This window comes from Bos javanicus, chromosome 20 (assembly GCF_032452875.1).
Source record: "Bos javanicus breed banteng chromosome 20, ARS-OSU_banteng_1.0, whole genome shotgun sequence".
NCBI lineage: Eukaryota > Metazoa > Chordata > Mammalia > Artiodactyla > Bovidae > Bos > Bos javanicus.
Genome location: NC_083887.1, coordinates 58,464,806 through 58,488,582, shown reverse-complemented (window position 1 = coordinate 58,488,582; position 23,777 = coordinate 58,464,806). Strand labels below are relative to the sequence as shown.

General features: G+C 47.7%; 1 protein-coding gene across 6 annotated transcripts in view; it reads left to right on the top strand.

Moving 5' to 3' along the window:
• Positions 1–23,777, top strand: part of TRIO (trio Rho guanine nucleotide exchange factor) — a 362,510-nt gene that overhangs the window by 244,355 nt on the left and 94,378 nt on the right. For all 6 annotated transcript variants that reach the window (XM_061393858.1, XM_061393857.1, XM_061393860.1 and 3 more), the window contains 8 exons: positions 396–465; positions 1,019–1,108; positions 3,138–3,230; positions 5,701–5,812; positions 7,420–7,610; positions 9,557–9,658; positions 15,029–15,171; positions 15,783–15,882. In XM_061393858.1, coding sequence (XP_061249842.1) covers positions 396–465; positions 1,019–1,108; positions 3,138–3,230; positions 5,701–5,812; positions 7,420–7,610; positions 9,557–9,658; positions 15,029–15,171; positions 15,783–15,882 — 901 coding nt within the window. The remainder of the gene's footprint in view (positions 1–395; positions 466–1,018; positions 1,109–3,137; positions 3,231–5,700; positions 5,813–7,419; positions 7,611–9,556; positions 9,659–15,028; positions 15,172–15,782; positions 15,883–23,777) is intronic.

The window sequence follows — 23,777 nt, the reverse complement described above, 5'->3', positions numbered from 1 at the left end:
AGAGTGCATGCAATTCTCCAGGCTAGAATACTGGGAGTGGATAGCTTTTCCCTTCTCCAGGGGATCTTCCCAACCCAGGGATTGAACCCAGGCCTCCCATATCATGAGCAGATTCTTTACCAGTTGAGCTACAAGGGAAGCCCAGAAAGTATCTGAAGGCTGAACTAATTAATTGTATGAAAGTCAAAGTAACTTATCCCAGTTCATAGCTCTTGCTGCACATTTTGTTAAACTAAAACCTAAATGATACAGTTTTCACTGCTTTTGATTAAAATGATGCAATTCAGACTTTGCCTAAATTCATGGTATGCTTGGTCTCGTTCCTGGCATGTCATCTCACTCGTAAAATGCTTTAGGACACCTTAATAATATTATACCGTTTTTACTCTCTGCAGCATATTCCTAAAAGAGCTGGAAAAATATGAGCAGTTGCCGGAGGACGTGGGACACTGCTTTGTAACCTGGGTAATGAAACCTCAGCAGCTTGTTCTGTCACTACTGTTTGGTGGCTTTGACGGACGTTAGAAGGAACGCTGTCCACTTCTCAAATGGCATCCTTTTCTCCTGGTGTCTGCAGACAGAAAAGCAGACTTTACCTCCAAAGAGTTATGTTCTCCAGCTAGTTATTACTGTGGAACTGACTTTCATTGGCAGTAGTGCTGGCTTGGTATAGAACGTTGAGTGAATATGCCAGGCCTCTGCATGGCCTTGGGGATTCCTATGTAACTATGAGTCCTGGTGACAGGCCCTGCTAAGTGTGATGCTCAGGTCTGCACCCTCTGTTGTAAGAAGAGAGGCTGGGGCTCCGTCCTGACTCGCTGGGCCAGGGGAGGTTTCTGGACGTGTGTCCTATCACAGGACGTGTTTCTTATTTTAATGTCTTTCTTTAGAAATTTTCTTAAATTGGAGGCTTGAATTTCATTTACATATCCAGCTTCTTTTTACATAAAAAGTTTGTCATAATTTGACTTACTGCCATTTGAAAGGGATACTAGTCTAATTTTCTTTTTGTTTATAGGCAGACAAGTTTCAGATGTATGTCACATATTGCAAAAATAAGCCTGATTCTACTCAGCTGATATTAGAGCATGCAGGATCCTACTTTGATGTAAGTAATAGATTACTAAAAAAAAAGCTGTGGTATTTTCTAAGTTGCTTTTGGTGTACATTAAATGTAGGTTGACTCATAACTTTCACCTAATTAGTTTGATATCATTTTTATCTATCAAAAGTGGAGTATTCTTATACTTATGGTTTTAAAATATTTTTCTATAGTATTGCAAGCTCTGTGTACTGTAAAAATTTCAGACTGTAACATGCACATGTGTATATATGTCTTTACTTACCATTTATATATACTCACTAGTTTTTTATTTGTAATATTGTACATATGAGTACATATGAAGCTAATCATCTTTTCTCCTCTATAAAACAGAAATAATTTTAGATATTTTTAATCACTTATTTTTCCCATTTCAATTTCATGATGTACTTAATTTCCAAAAGCAGCCTACCAGTAAAATTTTACAAATGGCACTGTAACAACTCAGACCATTGGGAGGTTCATTAATTATATTGTCGTGGGTGTAAACATAGTTTATTTTTTTGGAAAGATTTTACAGAGAGGTTGTTTAGAACAAAAAAGATGGAGTCGTATGATACATAAAGTGATTGGGGGGGTTTCCAGAACATAGTCAGATGTGCCAAACACCTTTTGTTTTGATTAAAGATAAGGTACTTTCGAATGTTAGATGTAATTTGGTGTGTGAGTCCACAAGGTTATTAGACTTGTTCCCATGCTCGCGTTTGTACATGGCCACCTGTGATCATCTGCTGTTCTCTGAAAGTCTGGGAAATTAGAGTAAACTTTAGCCTCTGTCTTTGAAGTAGAGCCCTGGCTGTAGATGGCCCTCTCTCAGTTGTCATTCTCATGACCAATAGTTACACGGCCCTTGGTGGGTGAATAGGAAGCCCACTCTCAGCCCAGGGTGGCCCTTTCCTTCCAGTATTTCACACAACCCTGGGTCTTTGCCATTATGTGGAGCCCACCACCATGGCCCTGTGCAGTTAGAATTATTTAAGGCCTAAGAAGCAATGAGAGCTTGTGGCACACATAATGTTCAGAATCAAAGTCGTTTAAAAACCCTGTGGCCTAAATAGGAAGCCAAGAGCTAAGAGATTGGAAATACAGTAGTTTGTTGTGAAAAGGAGAGCAGACAGGAGAGAGTTCCTTATGGTGAGGGCGAAGGAAGCCTCCAGTAGAGAGGGCTGGGATGTGGTCTGTGACGAGGGTGCACATGTGGCTGGAGCTTCAGGAGCTATAGCCAGAGAGTCTGACTGTAGGGCGGGCACAGTGACAGCCATGGGGGACGGGGCACAGTGAGGGCCAGGGGGGTGGACACATCGACGGCCCCAGGGGGCAGGCACAGTGATGGCCACATGGGGGCGGGGCACAGTGATGGCCACACGGGGGCGGGGCACAGTGAGGGCCCAGGGGGGCGGGCACAGTGAGGGCCCGGGGGGCGGGCACAGAGATGGCCCAGGGGGGTGGGCACAGCGATGGCCACACAGGGGCGGGCACAGTGATGGCCACACGGGGGCGGGCACAGTGATAGCCCGGGGGGCGGGGCACAGTGACGGCCTGGGGGAGCGGGCACAGTGACAGCCATGGGGGCGGGGCACAGCGACGGCGCACAGGGGCGGGCACAGTGCTGGCCATGTCGGGCAGGCACAGTGATGGCCCACGGGGGCGGGCACAGTGATGGCCCAGGGCTTGGGGCACAGTAATGGCCACACGGGGGCAGGGCACAGTGATGGCCATGGCGGGCAGGCACAGTGACAGCCACGGGGGCGGGCACAGTGATGGCCCAGAGAGCAGGCCGGGGAGTGGTCGGCCTCCCTGCTTGACCTCTGCACGTGAAGGCCTGTAGTGCAGGGGAGACCCTGTGTCTTCAGGGCTCAAAGTGATGATTGACACTTGCTATTTTTATGTTGAGTTTATTAAAAGAAGCAATAGAGATTTCTGTATATTTATAGAAAAAGTAGTTTGTGTGATTTCATCATGCGGGTAAATAATGTAGATTTTTAGTTCTCCTGTCTGACCTCCCAGTGGTGTGTGTATTCTTTTTTGAATACAGGAAATACAGCAGCGGCACGGATTAGCCAATTCCATTTCCTCCTACCTTATTAAACCAGTTCAGCGAATAACGAAATATCAGCTCCTTTTAAAAGTATGTATGAAGCATCTTCAACCTACAAAATGTTACACATGGTGTGTTGCCACTTTGACATTGTTTTATTTATCTAAAGTACTCTAAGTTTTTGAAACAACATCTAGCAAATTAATTTTATTTTTTAATTCATTGCCATTTTTTGCCCTGACTGATTTCTCAGTGTATCAGGTAAATAAGAGTATATTTCTTAACTGTGCACCTGAACTTTGATGACTGATCCTAGTCCCTAACATAAGATTGAGAAAGGAAAGAGAATGATTTAGTGCCAATTCTGGATAATTTAGTGCCATTGCTATGATTTCTGTCAAACTGACCTTGCTGTTTTTTGGTTGTGAATAATCATAATTAAAATTGCACTTGTAAAAGTCAAATAATAATTAGTTTTGACAATACAATGGTAAACAAACAAAGCTTAGAATTTGTGGTAAGAGTTATTATAGGATTTATTGTATATAATTGACATTTTCTTGCCTACAAGAAAACTAATTTACAACTTTCACCTCATGATGTTCTACCCCACTGTTTCCTTAGCTGGTGAACATTACTAAGCATTAGAACGTACCCAACACCCATTTATCCCAGTAAGACTGTTTCATGAACCCGATTATGTCCCCAGTTCAGCCCTAACACAATAGGGGATCTTGTAATTTTTCTGGATATAAAAGAGATACAGAAGATGAAGTTTTGAATGTCCAAAACCCTTACTGACTTTTTGTTGTTGTTAATTTAAAAAAAGCAAATCTACAGGCAGTCAAAGGGGCTACATTCTTTTGTGACAGGACCCCATTATGGCATTCTCCTATCAGAAAGCTCTCCTGCGCTTTCAGAATCTCAGATTCCCATTAGGGGATTTTATGACCACCACAGCAGAAATATGTGGTTGCTATAAATGTGCAAGAGAAGTCAGGAAGCTAAGTTGTTTATATTCACATTTGCCCTCTGATTTCTAATTCTGCAAAGGCAGTTTACCTCTTAGTGTCCTCAAGATTGATGGCTTTTGTTTTTCACATGTGGTTCTAGTAAAGATCTCAGCCTCAGTGACCTCACATCTAGTCATTCACTATTAAGCTGCTGCTTTAATTTATAAACCTGACTTGATTCTGCCCGGGGGTTCTTCCATTGAGCAATCATGAGCTATGCTGAGCTCCCCAATGAGGGGGTTTTCAGCCTCAGCACGTGGCAGTTTTAAAGCCCTTAATGCCAAGCGGCTCAGAATAAGCGGTGCCCATCATCTGGCCGTGAGAACAGGGGTCTGTTGGGCAGCTGCTTTGCCCTAAACCAGAGGTCCCCAACCTCCAGGATCTAATGGCTGATGATCTGAGGTGGAGCTGATGTAATGATCATAGGAATAAAGTGCACAGTAATTGCAGTGTGCTTGAATCATCCCGAAACCATTCTTCTCACCCCGCCTGCCCCCCGCCCCCCAACTCTCGTCCATGGGAAAAGTGTCTTCCACAAAACCTGGTGCCAAAAAGGATGGGGACCACTGCCCTGGACCCTCCAGGGTGTGGTTAAAGCCAGCGGCAGTGCCACACCCTCCTGCTGAACACGGGACACAGAAGGCTGTTGCTGCTGACTGCTAACAGTCATTAACACACGGGGAGAAAATACCTTGGCCCCTCTGGATGCTGACTGCTAACAGTCATTAATACACGGGGAGAAAACACCTTGGCCCCTTTAGAATGTGACTCTGTGGTCCTTGCTGTCATTCCTCTAAGACAAGTATTCTCCTACATAGATGTGAAATGTTGTTTCCCTGGGGAGGCATCCTGCAGTCATTAGCGCTTTCTGAACATCCCAGCACAGAGAAGAAGTGTTTCCCTATAGAAACCTGGACAGCCATTCAGTTCCTGCTGGAGACGGGGCAGCTCCAAAGTAGGGGGACATTGTGTATGTGTTAGTGGCTCAGTTGTGTCCAAGTCTTTGCAGTCCCCTAGGCTGAGCCCGCCGGAGACCTCTGTCCATGGAATTCTCCAGGCAAGAGTAAGGGTGGAATAGAGTGCTGTTCCCTTCGCCAGGGGATCTTCCCCACCCAGGGATTGAACCTGGGTCTCCTGCATTGCAGGCAGATAGAGCTCAGGATTGTGCTGGATCCTGTGGCCAGCAGAGCAGGACTCACTGGACTCTGACTTCACCTTCGAGTGTAACCTCTAGGTGACTGTGCTTTGCTACCCTGATTAAATTGTTTGTCATTTTTGAGGCTCAGTAGTTAACATGTACACTAAACTCACCTTCAACTATGACTGCATTTGGTTTCCTCTGAAGCCTAAGAAACATCCTGACTTGAGCAGGACAAACCCTTCCATCCACTGGCTAAAGAGGCAATTCAGATTTATCCTGCATTCCCTTATGAGAATCTCTGCCCAGTTGACCACATCTGTTCTTACCACAAACATCACGGATTTTCACAAACTCTGTGATTTCTGTTCTCCTTAGTGGAACATCTCACGGTCTTGGTCTCCCACAGGAGCTGCTCACGTGCTGCGAGGAGGGGAAGGGGGAGATCAAGGATGGGCTGGAGGTGATGCTCAGCGTGCCTAAGCGGGCCAACGATGCCATGCACCTCAGCATGCTGGAAGGTAGGCCCCCCGCCCCGCCGACGCTGCTCCGCCCCCATCCGCATGTCCTTGCCCCTCCATGCTCAGTTAGGAGTCACCGGTGGAGGCACGGGGCCTTCTCTTTCCAAAAATTGGTCTCGTTGCTTCCCTCGAGGAGCTCACGACATGCTCCCCCGTCATTACAAGCCTGTCTGCAGCCACTCCGCTCTGCACCCCAGGAGCACCCGGTCTCCGTGGTAGATGGACAGGTGGAAGGATAGGTAGACCCACCCCCCCAGGATTGCATGGTCCCCCCGGGGCTCATGTCCTCCCCATCTCTCCATCCACTGCATCACTTGCTGGAGCCTTGCAGAAGCAGGTACCACCTCCCTGCCCATGCAGCCGAGCCAGATGTGCAGCGTGGTAAAGAGAGAATCGGATAAATATGCTTAATTAAACATTATCATCATGAGCATAATTTCCCTGACTGCTTCTGTCTAAGAAAGCTTTTTCTTTGTAATAGCTTAACTCTTATTGTCAGGTTACTCGAGAGTTATTTTAAGCAGTACTCCTGCCCCAAAGCTTGTGCTGGCCTGTGTCGTCACCGTCGGCTGCATTGAACCGTTTTACTGGTGACGGCAGAGGCACTCCCGATTGTTGCAGAGACACCCCGTCCCCTCAGAATCAGGGGCCAAGCCAGAACACCTTTCTTCCTCTGATGTAAAATCCTGAGCAGGCGGGCAGCCCTCATGGGGTCACTGGGCCTCTGGCTCTCTCTGGCCGATCTCTCTCTCCACTCCTCGGGTGTTGTTCTGGGTGGCCAGGTGTGCAGGGTGTGTCAAGGCCCGGTCAAAACTCCCATCTGGCAGGCCGCCGGGGAGGGGGCCAGCGCTCGGGGCAGACACTTGCGGCCCCGGGCATAGGTGGGCGTGGCTGTGGCTGCCCCGGCCCACAGGATGCTGGGAGATGCAGGCTGGCTTGAGCGGCCACGGAGACAGAGGGGCTTCTGCTGGTAGAGAGGGCAGGAGATCACTAGCTGCCCCTGCCCCGCATCCACCACGCCATGAGAGACAGCAGCGGTGAAAGCCGGCCCGCGCCCAGAGCGCCACTGACTCACTTCAACAGTTTTGTGTCTAAAGGAGAGAGAATTCCTCAGGGAACCAGGGATGTCTCCCAGGAGGAAGGCCAGACAAGGGTCTGGAAGAAACGCTGGGACTGCAGAGAGCAGTCCAGGAAGGACATTCTGGGCTGAGGAAGCCGAGGCTCAGGACGTAGAGTGGAAGTCGGGGGTCGGGGGTCAGGGTCGGTGAGCCATCCTGGATGGGGCAGCTGGGAGGAAAGCTGCGAGCAGTGTGGGAGGGACACTGAAGGATGGGGTGCTTGAAGCCGGTCTCAGATGGTGAAGAAGGAGGACTTGCAGAATAAGGCTGCGTTTGTTTTGAACGGGGTGCGGAATACATGCAAGGCTGTCTTCTAGGAAGAATTATCCTCTGTCAGTGCTAGGGAGACTGGAGCCCAAGGCCCAGATGGGAAACTCTCATCTGGGATTTAATCGATGGGCCTCTTACAAATGTTTAAGCAGCCGTAACGCAGTCCTGCATCGTTGTTAATTTCCTTTCAATTGACTGTGCCTTTTCTTCACGTCCTAGGGTTCGATGAGAACATTGAGTCTCAGGGAGAGCTGATCCTGCAGGAATCCTTCCAAGTGTGGGACCCCAAAACCTTAATCCGAAAGGGCCGTGAGCGGCACCTCTTCCTGTTTGAGATGTCCTTGGTGTTTAGTAAAGAAGTAAAAGATTCCAGTGGCAGAAGCAAGTACCTTTATAAAAGCAAATTGTTTGTAAGTACAGGCCTTCAGAATTGTAAGTTTAAAGGTGACACAATTGCAGTTTTTTTATGGGTAGAGAAAAATTAGCGTTGGTTGCCTTCGGTTTTAACCTCCCAAACTGTTCTGAACTATCATCTGAAATTGTCCCATTTTCATCTTCAGTCAAATTCTAACATTCCTGAATCCACTAGAGGGCGCTTGTGAGTGTCAACATCCCTAAGTTTAGGAAACTTGGTTTTTTCTAAATTATGTAAGATCTAACTATGGGATAAGAGAACACTTTATAAGTGAAATTAAATTATTTATCTCCTGGGTGTCTTAACTAGCTTTATAGATAAATCAAGCATATCAGATTGTGGTTAAGTAAGTTCTCACATCATTATAATTAATGTTTCATTCACCAGCATTGGAATTTACTTAAGCAGCCTTTAAGCAGCCTTACAGGTGTCTTAATGTTGGCTCTTAATGAGGAAGCTTGACTTTTTTCATTAAAAATAAATTTAAGAAAAATAGATGATCTTAGCGGTTCTTTACAGCAGCAAAATATGATTATTAGAGAAAATTGTATAAGCAAAATCACTTTAAAGATCCACATGCCCTCCATCCCCCGACTTCCACCCAGAGACAGCCTCTCTGCCGTGCTTGACAGATACAGCGATGCATTTACCTTTAACTTGTCATGTACTTCCTGGCAAGAGAGATATAACCTGGTTCTTTTTTCCACAGGTTAGCAGCCCCACCCAAGTCTCTATAAACCACGAGTCAGTGCTCAGAAAAGTCTCGAGCGGGTGTCAACTTCCAGGTCCCCTGAGCTCTGCCTCCCCTTCACGGGCAATACCTCAGAGGGCTCTCAACACAGAATTTCTGGGCAGGGTCAGGCAGGGGGAGGAAAAATCACTGTTGGAGAACAGAAAGTGCATGAGAATTCGGTTTCTTCACCAGATGTGGCAGATCACTTATACATGTTGGTAGAAACTTGGAATTTGGACAACTTACACATTTTTGTGATATCCTCATGTTAATCAAAGTCCTGGAACAATAGAATACGACCAAGCGTAGAAATCATCTTAATAATCACCTGGAGTTTACACATTCAAGCTAATGGCTTTCATACCATTTTCCTTGGCTTGTGTCCTGCTTGAGATTGTCTTTTGGCCCACAGCCTGCCTGACATCATTTTAGATCATATTGTAACTGCAGAGAAAAAATGCAGCATTCCTGGCTAGCCATTTCACTAGCTGGCTTTAATCAGTCCTTAGAGACCACTCTGGTCTGTTTTAGAAGCTGATACATCTTCACTTAATTTATCTTTTAAAAGTTAAGGTTCTCTCAGAGGCCAGGTTATGAATCATTTCCCTTGCTGGAAGGGAGAGAATGCATTGGGATGAACTTGATTATTGAAGGGGGGATGAAGATGTTGACCTGTATCTCCACCCCTGCAAATGCATGTAACTACAGACAGAAAGTTTGTCTCTTTGCCCTTAAAATGATTGGTGAACTACTGTACATTAATGCTGTTGATAAGCACATTGGAAAATAACTGAGCTTTAAAGTACCGTTTGTCTTCTGTGAAGTTGCTTCGATAATGAAAATTCATGGCGGCAGCTTGGTCACAACTAGGACAGACTCATCTTAGTGTTTACAAGGCTGAAAATAGTCAACTCTTGATTTTCCAGATAATAAGAGTTTTCAGCTATTTTGGTTTTTCTGACTTGGCCTGTTGACCTGCATCAGGATTTCCAGGTAGAAGTACTCAGAGGAAGCGAAAGAGATGAAGCCACTCTTGGGTAGACTAAGAACAAAATGTCCTCATTTGAACTGAAATGAGACCCAAGGGCTGTGTATCAGCGTAAACAAACTGTCGTTACAATGGAGCTTGACCATGAGTCACCAAAGATGACTTCCTCGCTCTCTGTTCTATATCCCGCCTAATCATGTAATTGTCTTTTTTTCTCCAGACCTCAGAGCTGGGTGTCACAGAGCACGTTGAAGGAGACCCTTGCAAATTCGCACTGTGGGTGGGGAGGACACCAACTTCAGATAATAAGATTGTCCTTAAGGTACGTCCACTGAAGCTGGGGAATGCGCTCTGTGACACATTCACCATATCTGTTACACGTGTGCCTTTTCCTGTTGTTGAAACAGGTTGTCGTGTCCCTCTTTTTGTTCCCTTGGTGGCCCCTAAGCTTGGTGATCACCACAGAAAGAACAGTAAGATGAACCCAGTGTGGTATTCTAGTGGTGCAGTATCTTGAGCTAAACTTTTGCTGCCTACAAAAGATCACATGGAGAAAGGTCTTTCTCATCTTCTCCATGCTTCCGGTCTTATAGAGTATTTTTTTTAAGTGAGTATTTATCCAGGGTGATTGTTTAAGAGATATAGCAAGTTGAGGTACAAAAGGAGGGAGCTATGAACCAGTAGCTCCCATTGTACACTTGACCTCTGGTTTCCAGAGGAAAATAGGCATCGCTGCATCTGTGAGGGCCTTTTGACACTTTGAAGGCTGAACGTGCCCAGAATCTCTATGGGGTCCTAGACCCTTTGGCTTTCTAGTTTGGAAGCAGAGAAGGGCGGGGGGCATAATCAGGTACAGGGTTTGGTATGTTATCGTTTGAAGTGTTCATAAACACTGAGGTTGTTTTTGAATATATCATCTTTGAGAGAGGAATATATCTTTGAATATTTGATTTGAACTCTGTTTTGATTATATTGACCTCTCCTAGGAATGATGGAGGACTCTAAGGATGTCTTAGGGACTTCCCTCCTCCCATGTTTAAGAAAATACAGATGGAACTGTCTTTTTGAGCTGTCTGGAAAGACCATAAGAAACTTTAGGATGTTTGGGGGCAGATGTAGCTGAAGATTTGTAGAATATTGGGAGATGAGCCAGCAGCTTAATGGGCCTCTGGTGTGTGGACTTGCATGTCAGTGATTTTGTCTTTTACATTCCTTTTCATCTCTCTATGGTATTTCCAGCGACTGTGAGTTATTCAACAATACTGCAATCATAGAGTGTCCGCTGACTATGGAATCCATTGTGTTCCTAAGGTCTTTATTCACATGGAAATGATGGATTGTTTTGCAATGAATATATAATTACCAACCGAGTGTATTTTTCTTGTTAGTTCTGGCATAAAGCTCTATAAAATATAAATTGCACTGATAGCTAGATATTAGATAGCTGAGCTTTCTCTAAGGCATAAAATTTCAAAGTATATTCAAGACGTGAAAACTTCCAACTTTGGTTGAGTGTTTCTCCAGATTAGCTGCAGTGACAAACGCCCAAGGGTGCATCTGAGAAATCATGCCAGATATTTTAGTCAGATATATTATTATTTAGCCATATTTACTATGTCCTAAATGAAATACCCATGATGCAGTTGAACAGTCACATTTCCTATAGGCTTTACCAAATGAAAGTTTGTTTTCTAGGGAATTTGGGGTAGTATTTTTCTGACTTCTAGCAAGACACTAAAGGAAATGATGTCGTTAATAATTTCAGAGATTGCTTGGTGGTGGTGGTTATGGCATAGGTGCTGGTGGTGGTCGTGTAGGCAGTGGTAGATATTTTAGCAGTGGTGTGATGTGGTTATTGTATAGATTGTGAGGGTGTAGGTGCTGGTGGTGGTCGTGTAGGCAGTGGTAGATATTTTAGCAGTGGTGTTATGTGGTTACTGTATAGATCGTGAGGGTGTAGGCGGTGGTGGAGATGGTGGTGAGGGTGTAGGTGCTGGTGGTGGTCGTGTAGGCAGTGGTAGACAGTTTAGCAGTGGTGTGATGTGGTTATTGTATAGATCGTGAGGGTGTAGGCGGTGGTGGAGATGGTGGTGAGGGTGTAGGTGCTGGTGGTGGTCGTGTAGGCAGTGGTAGATATTTTAGCAGTGGTGTGATGTGGTTATTGTATAGATCGTGAGGGTGTAGGCGGTGGTGGAGATGGTGGTGAGGGTGTAGGTGCTGGTGGTGGTCGTGTAGGCAGTGGTAGATAGTTTAGCAGTGGTGTGATGTGGTTACTGTATAGATTGTGAGGGTGTAGGTGCTGGTGGTGGTCGTGTAGGCAGTGGTAGATATTTTAGCAGTGGTGTTATGTGGTTACTGTATAGATCGTGAGGGTGTAGGTGCTGGTGGTGGTCGTGTAGGCAGTGGTAGATAGTTTAGCAGTGGTGTGATGTGGTTATTGTATAGATCGTGAGGGTGTAGGCGGTGGTGGAGATGGTGGTGAGGGTGTAGGTGCTGGTAGTGGTCGTGTAGGCAGTGGTAGATATTTTAGCAGTGGTGTGATGTGGTTATTGTATAGATCGTGAGGGTGTAGGCGGTGGTGGAGATGGTGGTGAGGGTGTAGGTGCTGGTGGTGGTCGTGTAGGCAGTGGTAGATAGTTTAGCAGTGGTGTGATGTGGTTATTGTATAGATCGTGAGGGTGTAGGCGGTGGTGGAGATGGTGGTGAGGGTGTAGGTGCTGGTGGTGGTCGTGTAGGCAGTGGTAGATAGTTTAGCAGTGGTGTGATGTGGTTATTGTATAGATCGTGAGGGTGTAGGCGGTGGTGGAGATGGTGGTGAGGGTGTAGGTGCTGGTGGTGGTCGTGTAGGCAGTGGTAGATATTTTAGCAGTGGTGTGATGTGGTTATTGTATAGATCGTGAGGGTGTAGGCGGTGGTGGAGATGGTGGTGAGGGTGTAGGTGCTGGTGGTGGTCGTGTAGGTGTTGGTGGGTATTTTAGCACTGATGATGGTAGTTATGGTACAGATGGTAGTGAGGGTATGGATGTTGGTAGAGGGGGTGGTGGTGATGTGATAGATGGTGGGGAGGATGTAGACAGTGGTAGGGATGGTGGAGGAGGTGGGTATTTTAACAGTGGTGGTAGTTACGGTGTAAGTGGTGGTGAGGGTGTAGGTGGTGGTGTGAAGTGCAAGTTGCCCAGTCATGTCTGACTCGTTGTGACCCCGTGGACTGTATAGTCCTGGAGGCCAGAATACTGGAGTGGGTAGCTGTTGCCTCCTCCAAGGGATCTTCCCAACCCAGGGATCGAACCCAGGTCTCTAATATTGCAGGTGGACTCTTTACCAGCTGAGCCACCAGGGAAGCTGGAGATGGTGGCGGTGGTGGTGAGAAACTGAAACTGTCAATCACTCAGTCGTGTCTGACTCTTTGCAGCCCCAGGGACTGTAGCCCGCCAGGCTCCTCTGTCCATGAAGTCCTCCAGGCAAGAATGCTGGAGTGGGTGGCCATTCCCTTCCCCGGGGGATCTTCCTGGCCCAGGGCTTGAACCTGGGTCTCCTGCATTGCAGGACTCCCACGTCACTATCATAGTTGCCAGGGAGGCCCAGTGGCAGCGGTGGCAACAGTAACCGTGGCAACGGCAGTGGTGATGATGGCCTAGTAGCTGTAGAACAAAATGATGACCATTTTTCACTTTTATGGTCTGAAAAGGAGAAGTTTATTTCTAAATCCTTTCCTAAACAGATTGAGACTACTGAGAGTATGAAACAGGTTTTTCCCTTCTCCTAACCAAGTGGGACCTTTGTTGTTATTCAGATGCTACGCTGTGTCCAACTCTCTGTGACCCCGGGACCACCGCATGCCAGGCTTCCCTGCCTTCTGCTGTCCCCCAGAGTTTCTCAAACTCATGTCCTTTAGGCAGACAAGTGGCCCGTGGCCACTTGAGTCGATGATGCCATCCAGCTGTCTCATCCTGTGTTGCCCACTTCTCCTCCTGCCTTCAGTCTTTCCCAGCATCAGGATCTTTTTCCAGTGAGTTGGCTCTTTGCATCAGGAGGCCAAAGTATTGGAGTTTCACTTTCCACATCTGTCCTTCCAGTGAATATTCAGGGTTGATTTCCTGTAGGATTGACTGGTTTACTTAGTCCTCCAGCTGCGTTATCTTTGTTTTACCGTTTCTGAAAAATTGGTACCTTTTTTTCTGCGTTTAATTTCTTCAAGGTTAGGAGAATTGCTCTCCATAAATGTAATACTCGGCTTGCTTTATTTAAATGATTGGGATCCTCTTGTTGCTGAACCGTGGTATGGGTCTCCTCTGCGGTTGAAACCCTGCCAGATGTTCTTGCTCAGTCACTTCCCTTTGTTTAACCTCCCAAACATCTGTATCAGGCGTGTAAATTCCAACAGTTCCGTATCATTCACAGTTTCCATCCTGAGACACTTACTTCATGCACAGACTCCCCAGCTGCCTAATCTTTCTGCCTCCCTCCCCAGGAGAGGTGGGTTTTACTGCTCTCCTGGCCTGGGATCTGGGAAGAGAAGCAAGAGGCTCCTTCTGTCCTTCATTTATTTCCCTCAACTGAAAAGACACATCCTCCAGTTAAAATATGTTATTTAGAAAGAGAGTTCTCAGTCTTAATTTCTTTTCCCAGCATGGGGCTTGACAAAAACAAGGTCCACCATGAGAAAATGCTTGGGTTCCCCTCCCTGCCTGATCTCATGCATCGTCCCACTGACGATTGTTGTAATCATTCTCAGGGAATTATGCTTATATCATAGGAGGTGGATGTTTTCCGTAAGGAAATTAAAAACTGTTGCTAAGGCCCAGGTCATGTAACAAGGGAGGGGGAAATTAAAAAAAAAAAGCCTACCTCCTTTGAGGCACCGTAAAAGAAAAATCTGGAAACTCTGATGCCATATGTGTGCATTCAGTCAGTGCCTGTTGAGTGTCTGTGCTGCGTCCTTTCCAGAGAACCTTTGTCCAGCAATGCAGTGGAGTTAAGGGAAGCCCACCATATGTCACTGGCTACAGTAGGCTGCCCTGGTTTATCCCAGCAGCCTAACGCATGGTGGATTCAGGCAGAGTTTGAGGGGATGGGTGTGTGTGGATGTCCACCCCCAGGAATGCTGGCCTCTTCACCTGCTGGCAGTGTGACCTTGGGTACATTTCTAACGTGTCCAGGCTGCGGGTCCTCCTTTACGGCAGGAGGATTAGGGAGGCCTCTACTCCACAGGGTGCGAGTGGGGGTGGGGAACGGGTGCAAGTGGAGAATCGGTGCAGCTGCACCTGTTGATCATGAGTCCAAGGGGTGAGGTGGCAAGAGGGATGGGGTTGGGGGCCACTGGTTCAGGTTGCTCCTGGTGCTGCAAGGGCCACGGGCCACTTGTCTGCCTAAAGGACCTCAGGACATTTGGGTTTGGGGGCAGCTCTGTTTTCCTAGAATTTACCCAAGGCTGCTTAAAAAGTCTTGGGGCTGGGGAGTGATCGATTGCTAGACTATTCAGAGATCTGGAATATCATCAATGCTATACAGAATGAAAACGGTCCGGATGACAGAATGTTCAAAATTAGGGTCATTTATTGGGTGGCACATTAAATACAGGAGATGGTTGCTTTTCTGCTGAAAAGTTATGTTTTAAATGAACAACTCACGGAATGTGGGCACCTGAGTGTGGTCAGCGCAGTACCCTGACCAGTTCTCACCCTCTGTCCAGGCCTCCAGTATTGAGAACAAGCAGGACTGGATCAAGCATATCCGGGAGGTGATCCAGGAAAGGACCATCCACCTGAAAGGCGCCCTGAAGGAGCCCATCCACATCCCAAAAACAGCTCCAGCCACGAGACAGAAGGGAAGGAGGTCAGTGACTGGGTTCGTTTTTCCAAGTTGGTGTTTATTTAAGGGCAGTAACAAGGCAATGTTAACTTACTAGTTTTCAGAAATCATTTTTCTCAAACATTTTGAGGAATGTTCTTTTTAAATACAATTCACACATATCATCATTCTTCCTAATGAAATGGCTTCGTGAAGACAACAGCCTCCTTCACCTTAAAGCCAGTGGAAGTCTGCATGCACATCCCTAGTTCTCTCTTCCTTTTCCAGCCGTTAATCCGTGTGCGTGTGTGAATAGTGTGTGCGTGTGTGAATAGTGCCTGTGACCTTGGACGAGTTGTATAGCATCTACACACGTTTGCTTCTCGTCTCTCAGATGGCACTGACCATTTCGGCTGTATTTGATCCGGGAGAACTAAATGCAGTGGTAGGTAGTAGACACACAGCCCAGTCCAGCCCAAAGCCTGTCACTGAAGAGTGATCGGCCGTCATCAATGTTAATATCAGCTGCAGTCATACAGACCGATTCCCACTTCTTTGAACAAATCTGTTCTGTGTCCACTGTCTGATGGACACTCGTCACCAGTCGTGAGGCGCAGACCCAGCAGTGTCAGGAATCTGCATCTTTGTGTCTCCAGGGATGGAGAGGATTTGGACAGCCAAGGAGATGGCAGCAGCCAGCCCGATACGATTTCCATTGCCTCCCGGACGTCTCAGAACACGCTGGACAGTGACAAGGTGAGCGGGAGCTGGCCCTTTCTTTGGGGAGGCGCGTGTAGCCAGTCTCCGGTTTGTTGATAAAGGACAGTTTCTCATCAGCGTTTCAGACAGTTGCCATGGGTTACGAGGGGCGCCAGGAGCAAAGACAGAGTGTCAGGATGAGAGGACTTGAACCCTGAGGATTCAGGAAACAGTCATTCATCCTCTCCAGTGCCGTTGCATGGTTCTCTGTGCGAGTGTCCTAAGGATGTGTGTTTAAGCTTTTTTATTTTATATCAAGCAGAAGACCCTATTGTCTGACATTAAATCTTACACAGAGCCCTGGTGCATAAAAGCGGGGCTGCTCTGACTGAAGCAGGAGCAGTGGCATCTGCAGAGGGTGGGCGAGGCCTTGCGTGACCGTGGACTGACCACCAGGAGGCCCCAGGCTGGGCCTGCACCCGTGCTGACCACCAGGAGGGAGGGTCTGATGTGCATCAGAGAAGTCTAGATTCACTTCCACAGCAGTGGCCTACAGAGTCCCATGATCCTGTCTTGATAAAGTCAATAAACCTACAAAACAAACCGATGGGAGAAGCTGGACGCCTGGGCTTATGTGATACACAGGTGACTAGAGGACCCTGCAAAAGCCAGCGGAGGGCGCCGATGTCCACAGAGGCCTCTGTCCCTACCAAGAGGAACACCTGCCTGGTTTCCTTGCTAGAGGACCAGACCAGGTTCTTGAAACAAATTATTTAACAGCAAGTAGGGGTTTTGTTGGGCTTCCCTCATAGTTCAGTTGGGAAAGAGTCCGCCCGCAATGCAGGAGACCCCAGTTTGATTCCTTGGTTGGGAAGATCCGCTGGAGAAGGGGATAGGTTACCCACTCTAGTATTCTTGGGCTTCCCTGGTGGCTTAGCTGGTAAAGAATCTGCCTGCAATGTGGGAGACCTGGGTTCGATCCCTGGGTTGGGAAGATCACCTGAAGAAGGGAAAGGCTTCTTCAGTATTCAGGCCTAGAGGATTCCATGGACCATATAGTCCATGGGGTCGCAAAGAGTCGGACACAACTGAGCGACTTCCACTCACTCACGCAGGGGCTTCCTTGATCTTGCCATCGGTTCAGGATTCCTAGGTAGTTTCTCCCTGTCTGACCCTGGACTTCCCCACGCGGGTCCTTAGTCCCAGGATCTAGGGTCTGTCTGCGCTCAGCGACAGCCCACTCCCCGCCCCGACCTCCCGTCTCTCGGGAGTGACTGCTGTCAGAGGAGAGAGCCCAGCAGCTGGTCTCAGGGGCCCAGACGTGGCTCTTTTCTCACTCGGCTTTGCAGAAGAATTCACGGTATTGACTGTTGTTTCCAGGACAGAAGTAAGTAGGTTTAAAAATGTTTTCCTCACCACTTTCATTTTTTCAGAATCCTTCTAATTCGAGTAATTAGCTCTTTCCCAACCTCCTTTTTGACTTCACTAAGTAATAAGTCCCAGAACTTAAGACTGCTTTGAGTATCAGGATTGGAGAACAAAAAAAAAAAAACAGTGTCTCATTTGATTTTGTTCCCAGCTCAGTGTATTACATTTAGCAAGTATTTCTCGCCAGTGGTAATAACGAGGAATAAGATAAATGAGCTGTTCATGCATTCAGTGCCTAATAGCCTCTCTCTGCAGCTCCACCCGTAGTCTTGCGGTTAAGAAAATAAATTGAACTTGGACATTTTTCTTTAGAGTAATCCCGAGTATTTTCTTAAAAAAAAAAAATTTTTTTTGAGGTAATTAGGTTATCTAAATAGTCGCACAAGACTTCCACCTGAAGGAAAAGTCCGAAATAACCGAGGCTCATGCAGAGGGGACCAGCCGCCTTCATCCAGACCCACTCACAGACCCCCTGAGGCTGACTGAGCATCACACCCCCGCTGGGGGCCCACCAGGCCCCAAACTCACAGTCTTACCAGATATTCTCTCATGGATCTGGTCTGTGTTTATCTGAGTTTATAAGTGTACTTAGGGAATTCCCTAGCGGCCCGGTGTCCACGCAGCGCTTTCCCTGCTGAGGGCGTGGGTTCAATCCCTGGACCGGGAACTAAGATTCTATAAAAACAAGGGGCTAGCTATTCATATATACCTGTGTATGTAAAGTCTATTCTAAAAATAAGTTATTTGAGTGAAATTGCCAGAGAAACATAAGTGTAAAAAGTTCTGCCTTTTGGAAAGGATGTTAAGGTGTTTTCCAGAGATCAGTTCTAGAAGAAAGGCAACTTTGTTTCTCTCTGGTGGTTTCTGTCTGGATGGGTGGTGGTGAGAGTTCGGAAGTAATCCCTGCACCTGGTAAGGGGGGCTCCTGGTTCTCCAGCCCCCGACGTTGAAGTGCAGCTGCCTGGCACCAGGCGGTGCCTCTGGCCCCCCACAGAACCGGGGGCCCCGTCCTCTGACCTGCAGTTGACTGGAGTCCCCAGAAGGTTTACCTCAGAAATAAAGCTCTATCCTGGAGTTGGGAAGGGTTCACTTGTTCTGCTTGGAACTTGTTCACTTGTTCTAGGAACTCAGAATCGAGCCTGCACAGCTCCTGTAGAAAAAATAAGGCATTATCCTAGGAACTGTTGCTTTTAAGGCAGCAAGTTCTAGTACCTTATGAGAGGGAAGGAATCAACCACTCACAGAAGCATGGGTTTGCAGAAATTAGTCATTTTACACTGAGGATCTACTGGGGTATTAGGATTATTAAAGAGCCGCCTCCTAAGTATTTTATCCCTGAAGGCAATTCACCAGTTTTGGTTTACTGCCTCTCATACCCCATCTCAAAACTTCCTTCCTTGGCTCAGAAGCCCCCACCCGCTCCCAGGGCCACTTCTGTGAGGCGGCCTGTCGTCAGTCCTCCACCCGTGGCCCCAGGACTGCGGAGGCGGTGGCCTCATTCTCAGCCTGATGTCCTCATGACTCTGAAGCATGGGCAGTGACACGCCAAAGCTGTTGACTGAAGTGGAGGTGGCGTGTACTTAATGCCCCTCATTGAGGCCACAGGTCTTCAGTAGGCTCAGAAGTACGTGAAAGGGCTGACGTGTCCTCCTCAGGCCGTGGAGCTGCAGGGGCTTGTCTCCCTCCACTCTGGGCTCTGCACTGAGGAGAACAAGCCGCGTGGATGCTTCTGAGTGTGGGGTTTGGAGGGGCCGCACCCCTGGAGCCTCATACAGGGCACGGCCCATGTCTGCAACCACACACGCATGTGCCTGCACACGTGTGTTCTCCGCCTTCTTCTTGCAGCCATCTGCCTGTCTGTACTTCTCCGATAGAACATTTCAGGGTCAGTCGATGACTCGGGGGGATACATTTAGGAAACGGCCTCCTTTTCTGCATCCGTTTGTAAAATGCACTGTTGTGCTAAACTGGGCTTAACCAGAAAACCCTCCTCTTATCTCTGAGGCAGTTAACTTTTCGTATGTATCGAGGTTCTTCCCACCCTCCATATTTCAAGTTTAAACAGCCTCTGCTGACAGAGGCAGATAGATCTGGCAAGCGCAATTACTTGACCATATTCTGCCTCTTGGACCTCATTTACGATGTCTGTTATGAGTTAGTTGTTATCATGGAGTTTGGTTCCCTTTCAGAAACTGGGTGGGGGGATGTTTTTGACTTGGCCTCTTGGAGAATTCTTGAGGAAAAGTTATCTGCCCAGTGCCGTAGTGACTCTCAGACGAGGCGCAGAAGGTTATGAGTCTGTGAAGGAGGGGCTGCTGGAGACCCCCGCTTTCCAGGGGACGCTGTTAGCCGATGCAGACCACGGATCCCCACGAGGACCTTTCTTTCCTTGAAATGTCGGTTTTGAAATAGGCCATCTCTCTGTCTCAGATGTAAGTTCAGCACTGATTCCTGCTCATCTCAATGGTATTGTGCTGATAAAGCGATCTCATGAAATTATGATTTGGGTTCCAAAGGAATCAGACGCTTGCCAGATTCTTACCTCATTTGTCCTGAGCTTGCCTCCCCGAGGTAGGGAGGAAAAGCCTCCGGGGCACCGAGGGGACGAGGGAGGCCTGGTGACCCTCACAGGCCACCCAGCAGTGGAGTGGGGAGCCAGAAACAGAATGTGCATTTAATTACCTGGCGACTCTACACCCTGTTATTTCACACTCAAGCTGAGTACAAGCTAAGTACTTTTAGCATATTAAAGAAGCAGCTTTTAATATTTTTTTCTTTCTGTCCTCTTTATTAGTCTTGTGGATTGCTTCATATAACAAAAATGTATATATATAAGGAAAAAAGAAAAATATGAGGGTCAAATATAAGCTACTATAGAACAAAGCTGGAGAAGGCAATGGCAACCCATGCCAATACTCTTGCTTGGAAAATCCCATGGACGGAGGAGCCTGGTAGGCCGCAGTCCATGGGGTTGCTAGGAGTCGGACACGACTGAGCGACTTCACTTTCACTTTTCACTTTCATGCATTGGAGAACGAAATGGCAACCCACTCCAGTGTTCTTGCCTGGAGAACGCCAGGGATGGAGGAGCCTGGTGGGCTGCCGTCTATGGGGTCACACAGAGTCGGACACGGCTAAAGTGACTTAGCAGCAGCAGCAGCATAGAACAAAGCATCTTGAAGTCGGGATGGAAAAAGTAGCCAAGGCAAGCCAGGGCAGCCTGGGGGAAAGGGGCCCAGGCCAGCAGGGGGCCAGGTGTGAGCTTTCTTCAGGGCTAAGGCCATGCAGGTCTTATTTGTAATGAGCGAGATGTTCACTTGAGGTTGGTACTTGGCATGCTCTGCCCTAAGCTTGGGATGTGAATGTGTAAGTCCACACATTTAGAAAAATAAACGGTTTCAGTTATTTTTCATGAAGTGTATTTAGTGCTACGTTGGGGATATGAAATTTTATGCAGTTTAAAAAGTCAATAAACCTCTGGGAAACGACAGTCTCCACTGTAGGAACTTGGACAGGTTTACACAGATTGTAGTTCTGCGGCAGCATATAAAGTAATTAATGCCAGTACATTTTAAAATGTGGCTGGATTCATGTTTTTAAGAAAGGAAAACTGCGTCAAGCCTACTTAGGAAGTGCCTCCCGCTTGCATTCAGCCTCACTGCTCACATCCCTGGCCTATGTGCCAATCCCCTTAAGCTCATGCTCTCCCCTCTGCCCGAAGCTGCTAGAAGCAAGAGGCAGTCTTGACTCAAGATTCTGCCCCATGGGCTGGGTTTGCCAGAACCTCCCAGGGCCTCCTGTAGGTTTGCCCGCGTAGGCATGAAATTGAGTCACTCCATCCGGAAGCCTTTCCATTGACAGCACATAGTTTCAATTCCCAGGCATCAGAGTCCTGACTCTGCCCAAATGGTAACAAGAGTAGGGTAAGCAAAGTCTTTAATGACCAGCAGCAGATGATTGGGCTTCCCTGGTGGCTCAGACGGTAAAGGATCTGCCTGCAGTGCAGGAGACGCAGGTTCAATCCCTGGGTCAGGGAAGATCCCTGGAGAAGAAAATGGCAACCCACTCCAGTATTCGTGCCTGGAGAATTCCATGGACAGAGGAGCCTGGCGGGTTACAGTCCATGGGGTTGTAAAGAGTCGGACACGACTGAGCAGGGTGGGGCTCCCCAGCCAGTCCTCTGAGCTCTGCTTCTCAGCAGCCTCTGCACCTGTTTCCTCATCTGTAAAAGCGGACAATACTGCTCCCCACTCCAGGGCTGTATTAAAACTGTGCATGTAGAACAGTGCCTTGCATGTCCTGAGTGCTGCATAGGTTTTAGCTGTGACTGTGTCTTCATTTGAAAAAGCGCCTCCTTCTCAGCCACTCATTATTTGCTCTTGCAATTGCTATACAGTGGCCTCTTACTGAGCACTTTTTTGTTGTTTTATTTTTAAAAAATGTTTAATTAGAGCATAATTACTGTATTGTGATGATTTTTGCTGTACATCAACGTGAATCGGCATCAGGTGTACATGTGTCCCCTCCCTCTGGAACCGCCCCCCCACCTCCCTCCCATCCCACCCCTCTAGGCTCTGGGTTCCCTTCATCATACATTGAACCTCTACTGGGGATCTGTTTTACATACGGCATGTATATGTTTCAGTGCTATTTGCTCATATTATTCCACCCTCTCCTTCCCTTACTGTGTCCAAAATGTCTGTGTCTCCTTTGCTGCCCTGCAAGTCGGATCATCAGTGCTATCTTTCTGTACTCCACACGTGCATGCCAAGTCTCTTTAGTCGTGTCTGACTCTTTGAGACCTTATGGACTGTAGCCCACCAGGCTCCTCTGTTCATGAGATTCTCCAGGCACGAATACTGAAGTGGGTTGCATTTCTTCCTCCAGGGGATCTTCCCTGACCCAGGGATCAAACTTGCACCTCCTGCAACTCCTGCACCGAAGGCTGATTCTTTACCTCTGAGCCACTGGGGAAGCCCTCTAGACTCCATGCTGCTGCTGCTAAGTCGCTTCAATCATGTCCGACTCTGTGCGACCCCATAGAGGGCAGCCCACTAGGCTCCTCTGTCCCTGGGATTCTCCAGGCAAGAATACTGGAGTGGGTTGCCATTTCCTTCTCCAGTGCATGAAAGTGAAGTCGCTCAGTCGTGCCCCACTCTTAGCGACCCCATGGACTGCAGCCTACCAGGCTTCTCCGTCCATGGGATTTTCCAGGCAAGAGTACTGGAGTGGGTTGCCATGCCTTCTCCGTCTAGACTCCACATGTATGTGTTAATATACGATATTTGTCTTTCTCTTCCTGACTGACTTCACTCTGTATGACAGGCTCTAGGTTCATCCACCTCATTAGAACTGACTCAAATGCGTTCCTTTTTATAGCTGAGTAATATCCCATTGTGTATTTGTACCACAACTTTCTTGTCTATTAGCTGAGCACTCTTGATTGCAGTGGATTTAGAAGCTGTGTTCGTTGGAAGCTCGAAGCTGTGCGAAAGGTAAACTGCTAAGATTTAGCACCTGGACTTTCGCATCTTGGTGTCTCAGCAGTAAACACTGACCACATACCGAATGGGCAGCCTCTGAAGAAGGGGAGAGTCTCGCTTGAGACGTTTTCCCAACCACTTCTTCAGTCCTACCACATCAGCTGCACACGTGTAGGGTGATGACTCCGTGCTCTTCATGAGGTTCATCCGTGCATCCCCAGATATGAGGCCATCACCACTTGTGCAGCCCAGGCCAGGTGCTGCCCTGCAGGAACAAGCAGGGGACACCCTCCCCGCCAGCAGCCTGGCGAAGGTGGCACCTGGCATTGGTTCCCTCTATCTTTCCAAGTGATGATGGCTTTTTATAATTTTTAACAAGTTTCTTAAGTGCACCCATAAAGCCACAAAATGAATGCAGTCTTTGCTGACTTGAGTTACTCAATCAGAAAAACAAAGTTCCCCCCACGCTAGGGTAGAGTGCCTCGGTTCTAAGAAAAGGCAGATTTATTTCAAAAGTACAACTTCAGGCATAACGGCAACAGAAGTATTTCAAAAACCAGTGGCGGATCAAGAAGTGCTTTTCAGCATAAAGGTTACGGTGCCCATCAAAGTCACTGTTGACGACGGTGGCCCATCTTTGATTCCAACTTGAGGCGAAAGGTTTATTCCGCCTGTTCTTTTGTGGGAGGGACCAGTCAGCTGGTTACCCGCCTGCCATGCCTTAGGTTTTCAGGGGATAAATAAAGAGGCCTTTCAAATGAGTGTTTGTGGATAAGTGCTGCTCACTCAGCAAACACAGCGAGCAGGCGCCTCTGGGCTCCCTGCCCTCCCGTGGTCTTGCTTTCCAGGCCTGTGACTGAAAATAGCACGCGTGGGTCCAGCTGTCTGCTTCCTGACTTTCCTTCCTCTTCCCGCTTTTCAGTCAACGAAGCTGTTTAGTCCTGCCCCGCAGCTCAGCTCTCAGCACCTGCCCAGCACGGTCCTGTGCCTCTGGTTCTGACATGTTCAGAGTGAGGGCAAGTGTGGCATGGACCCAGCTTC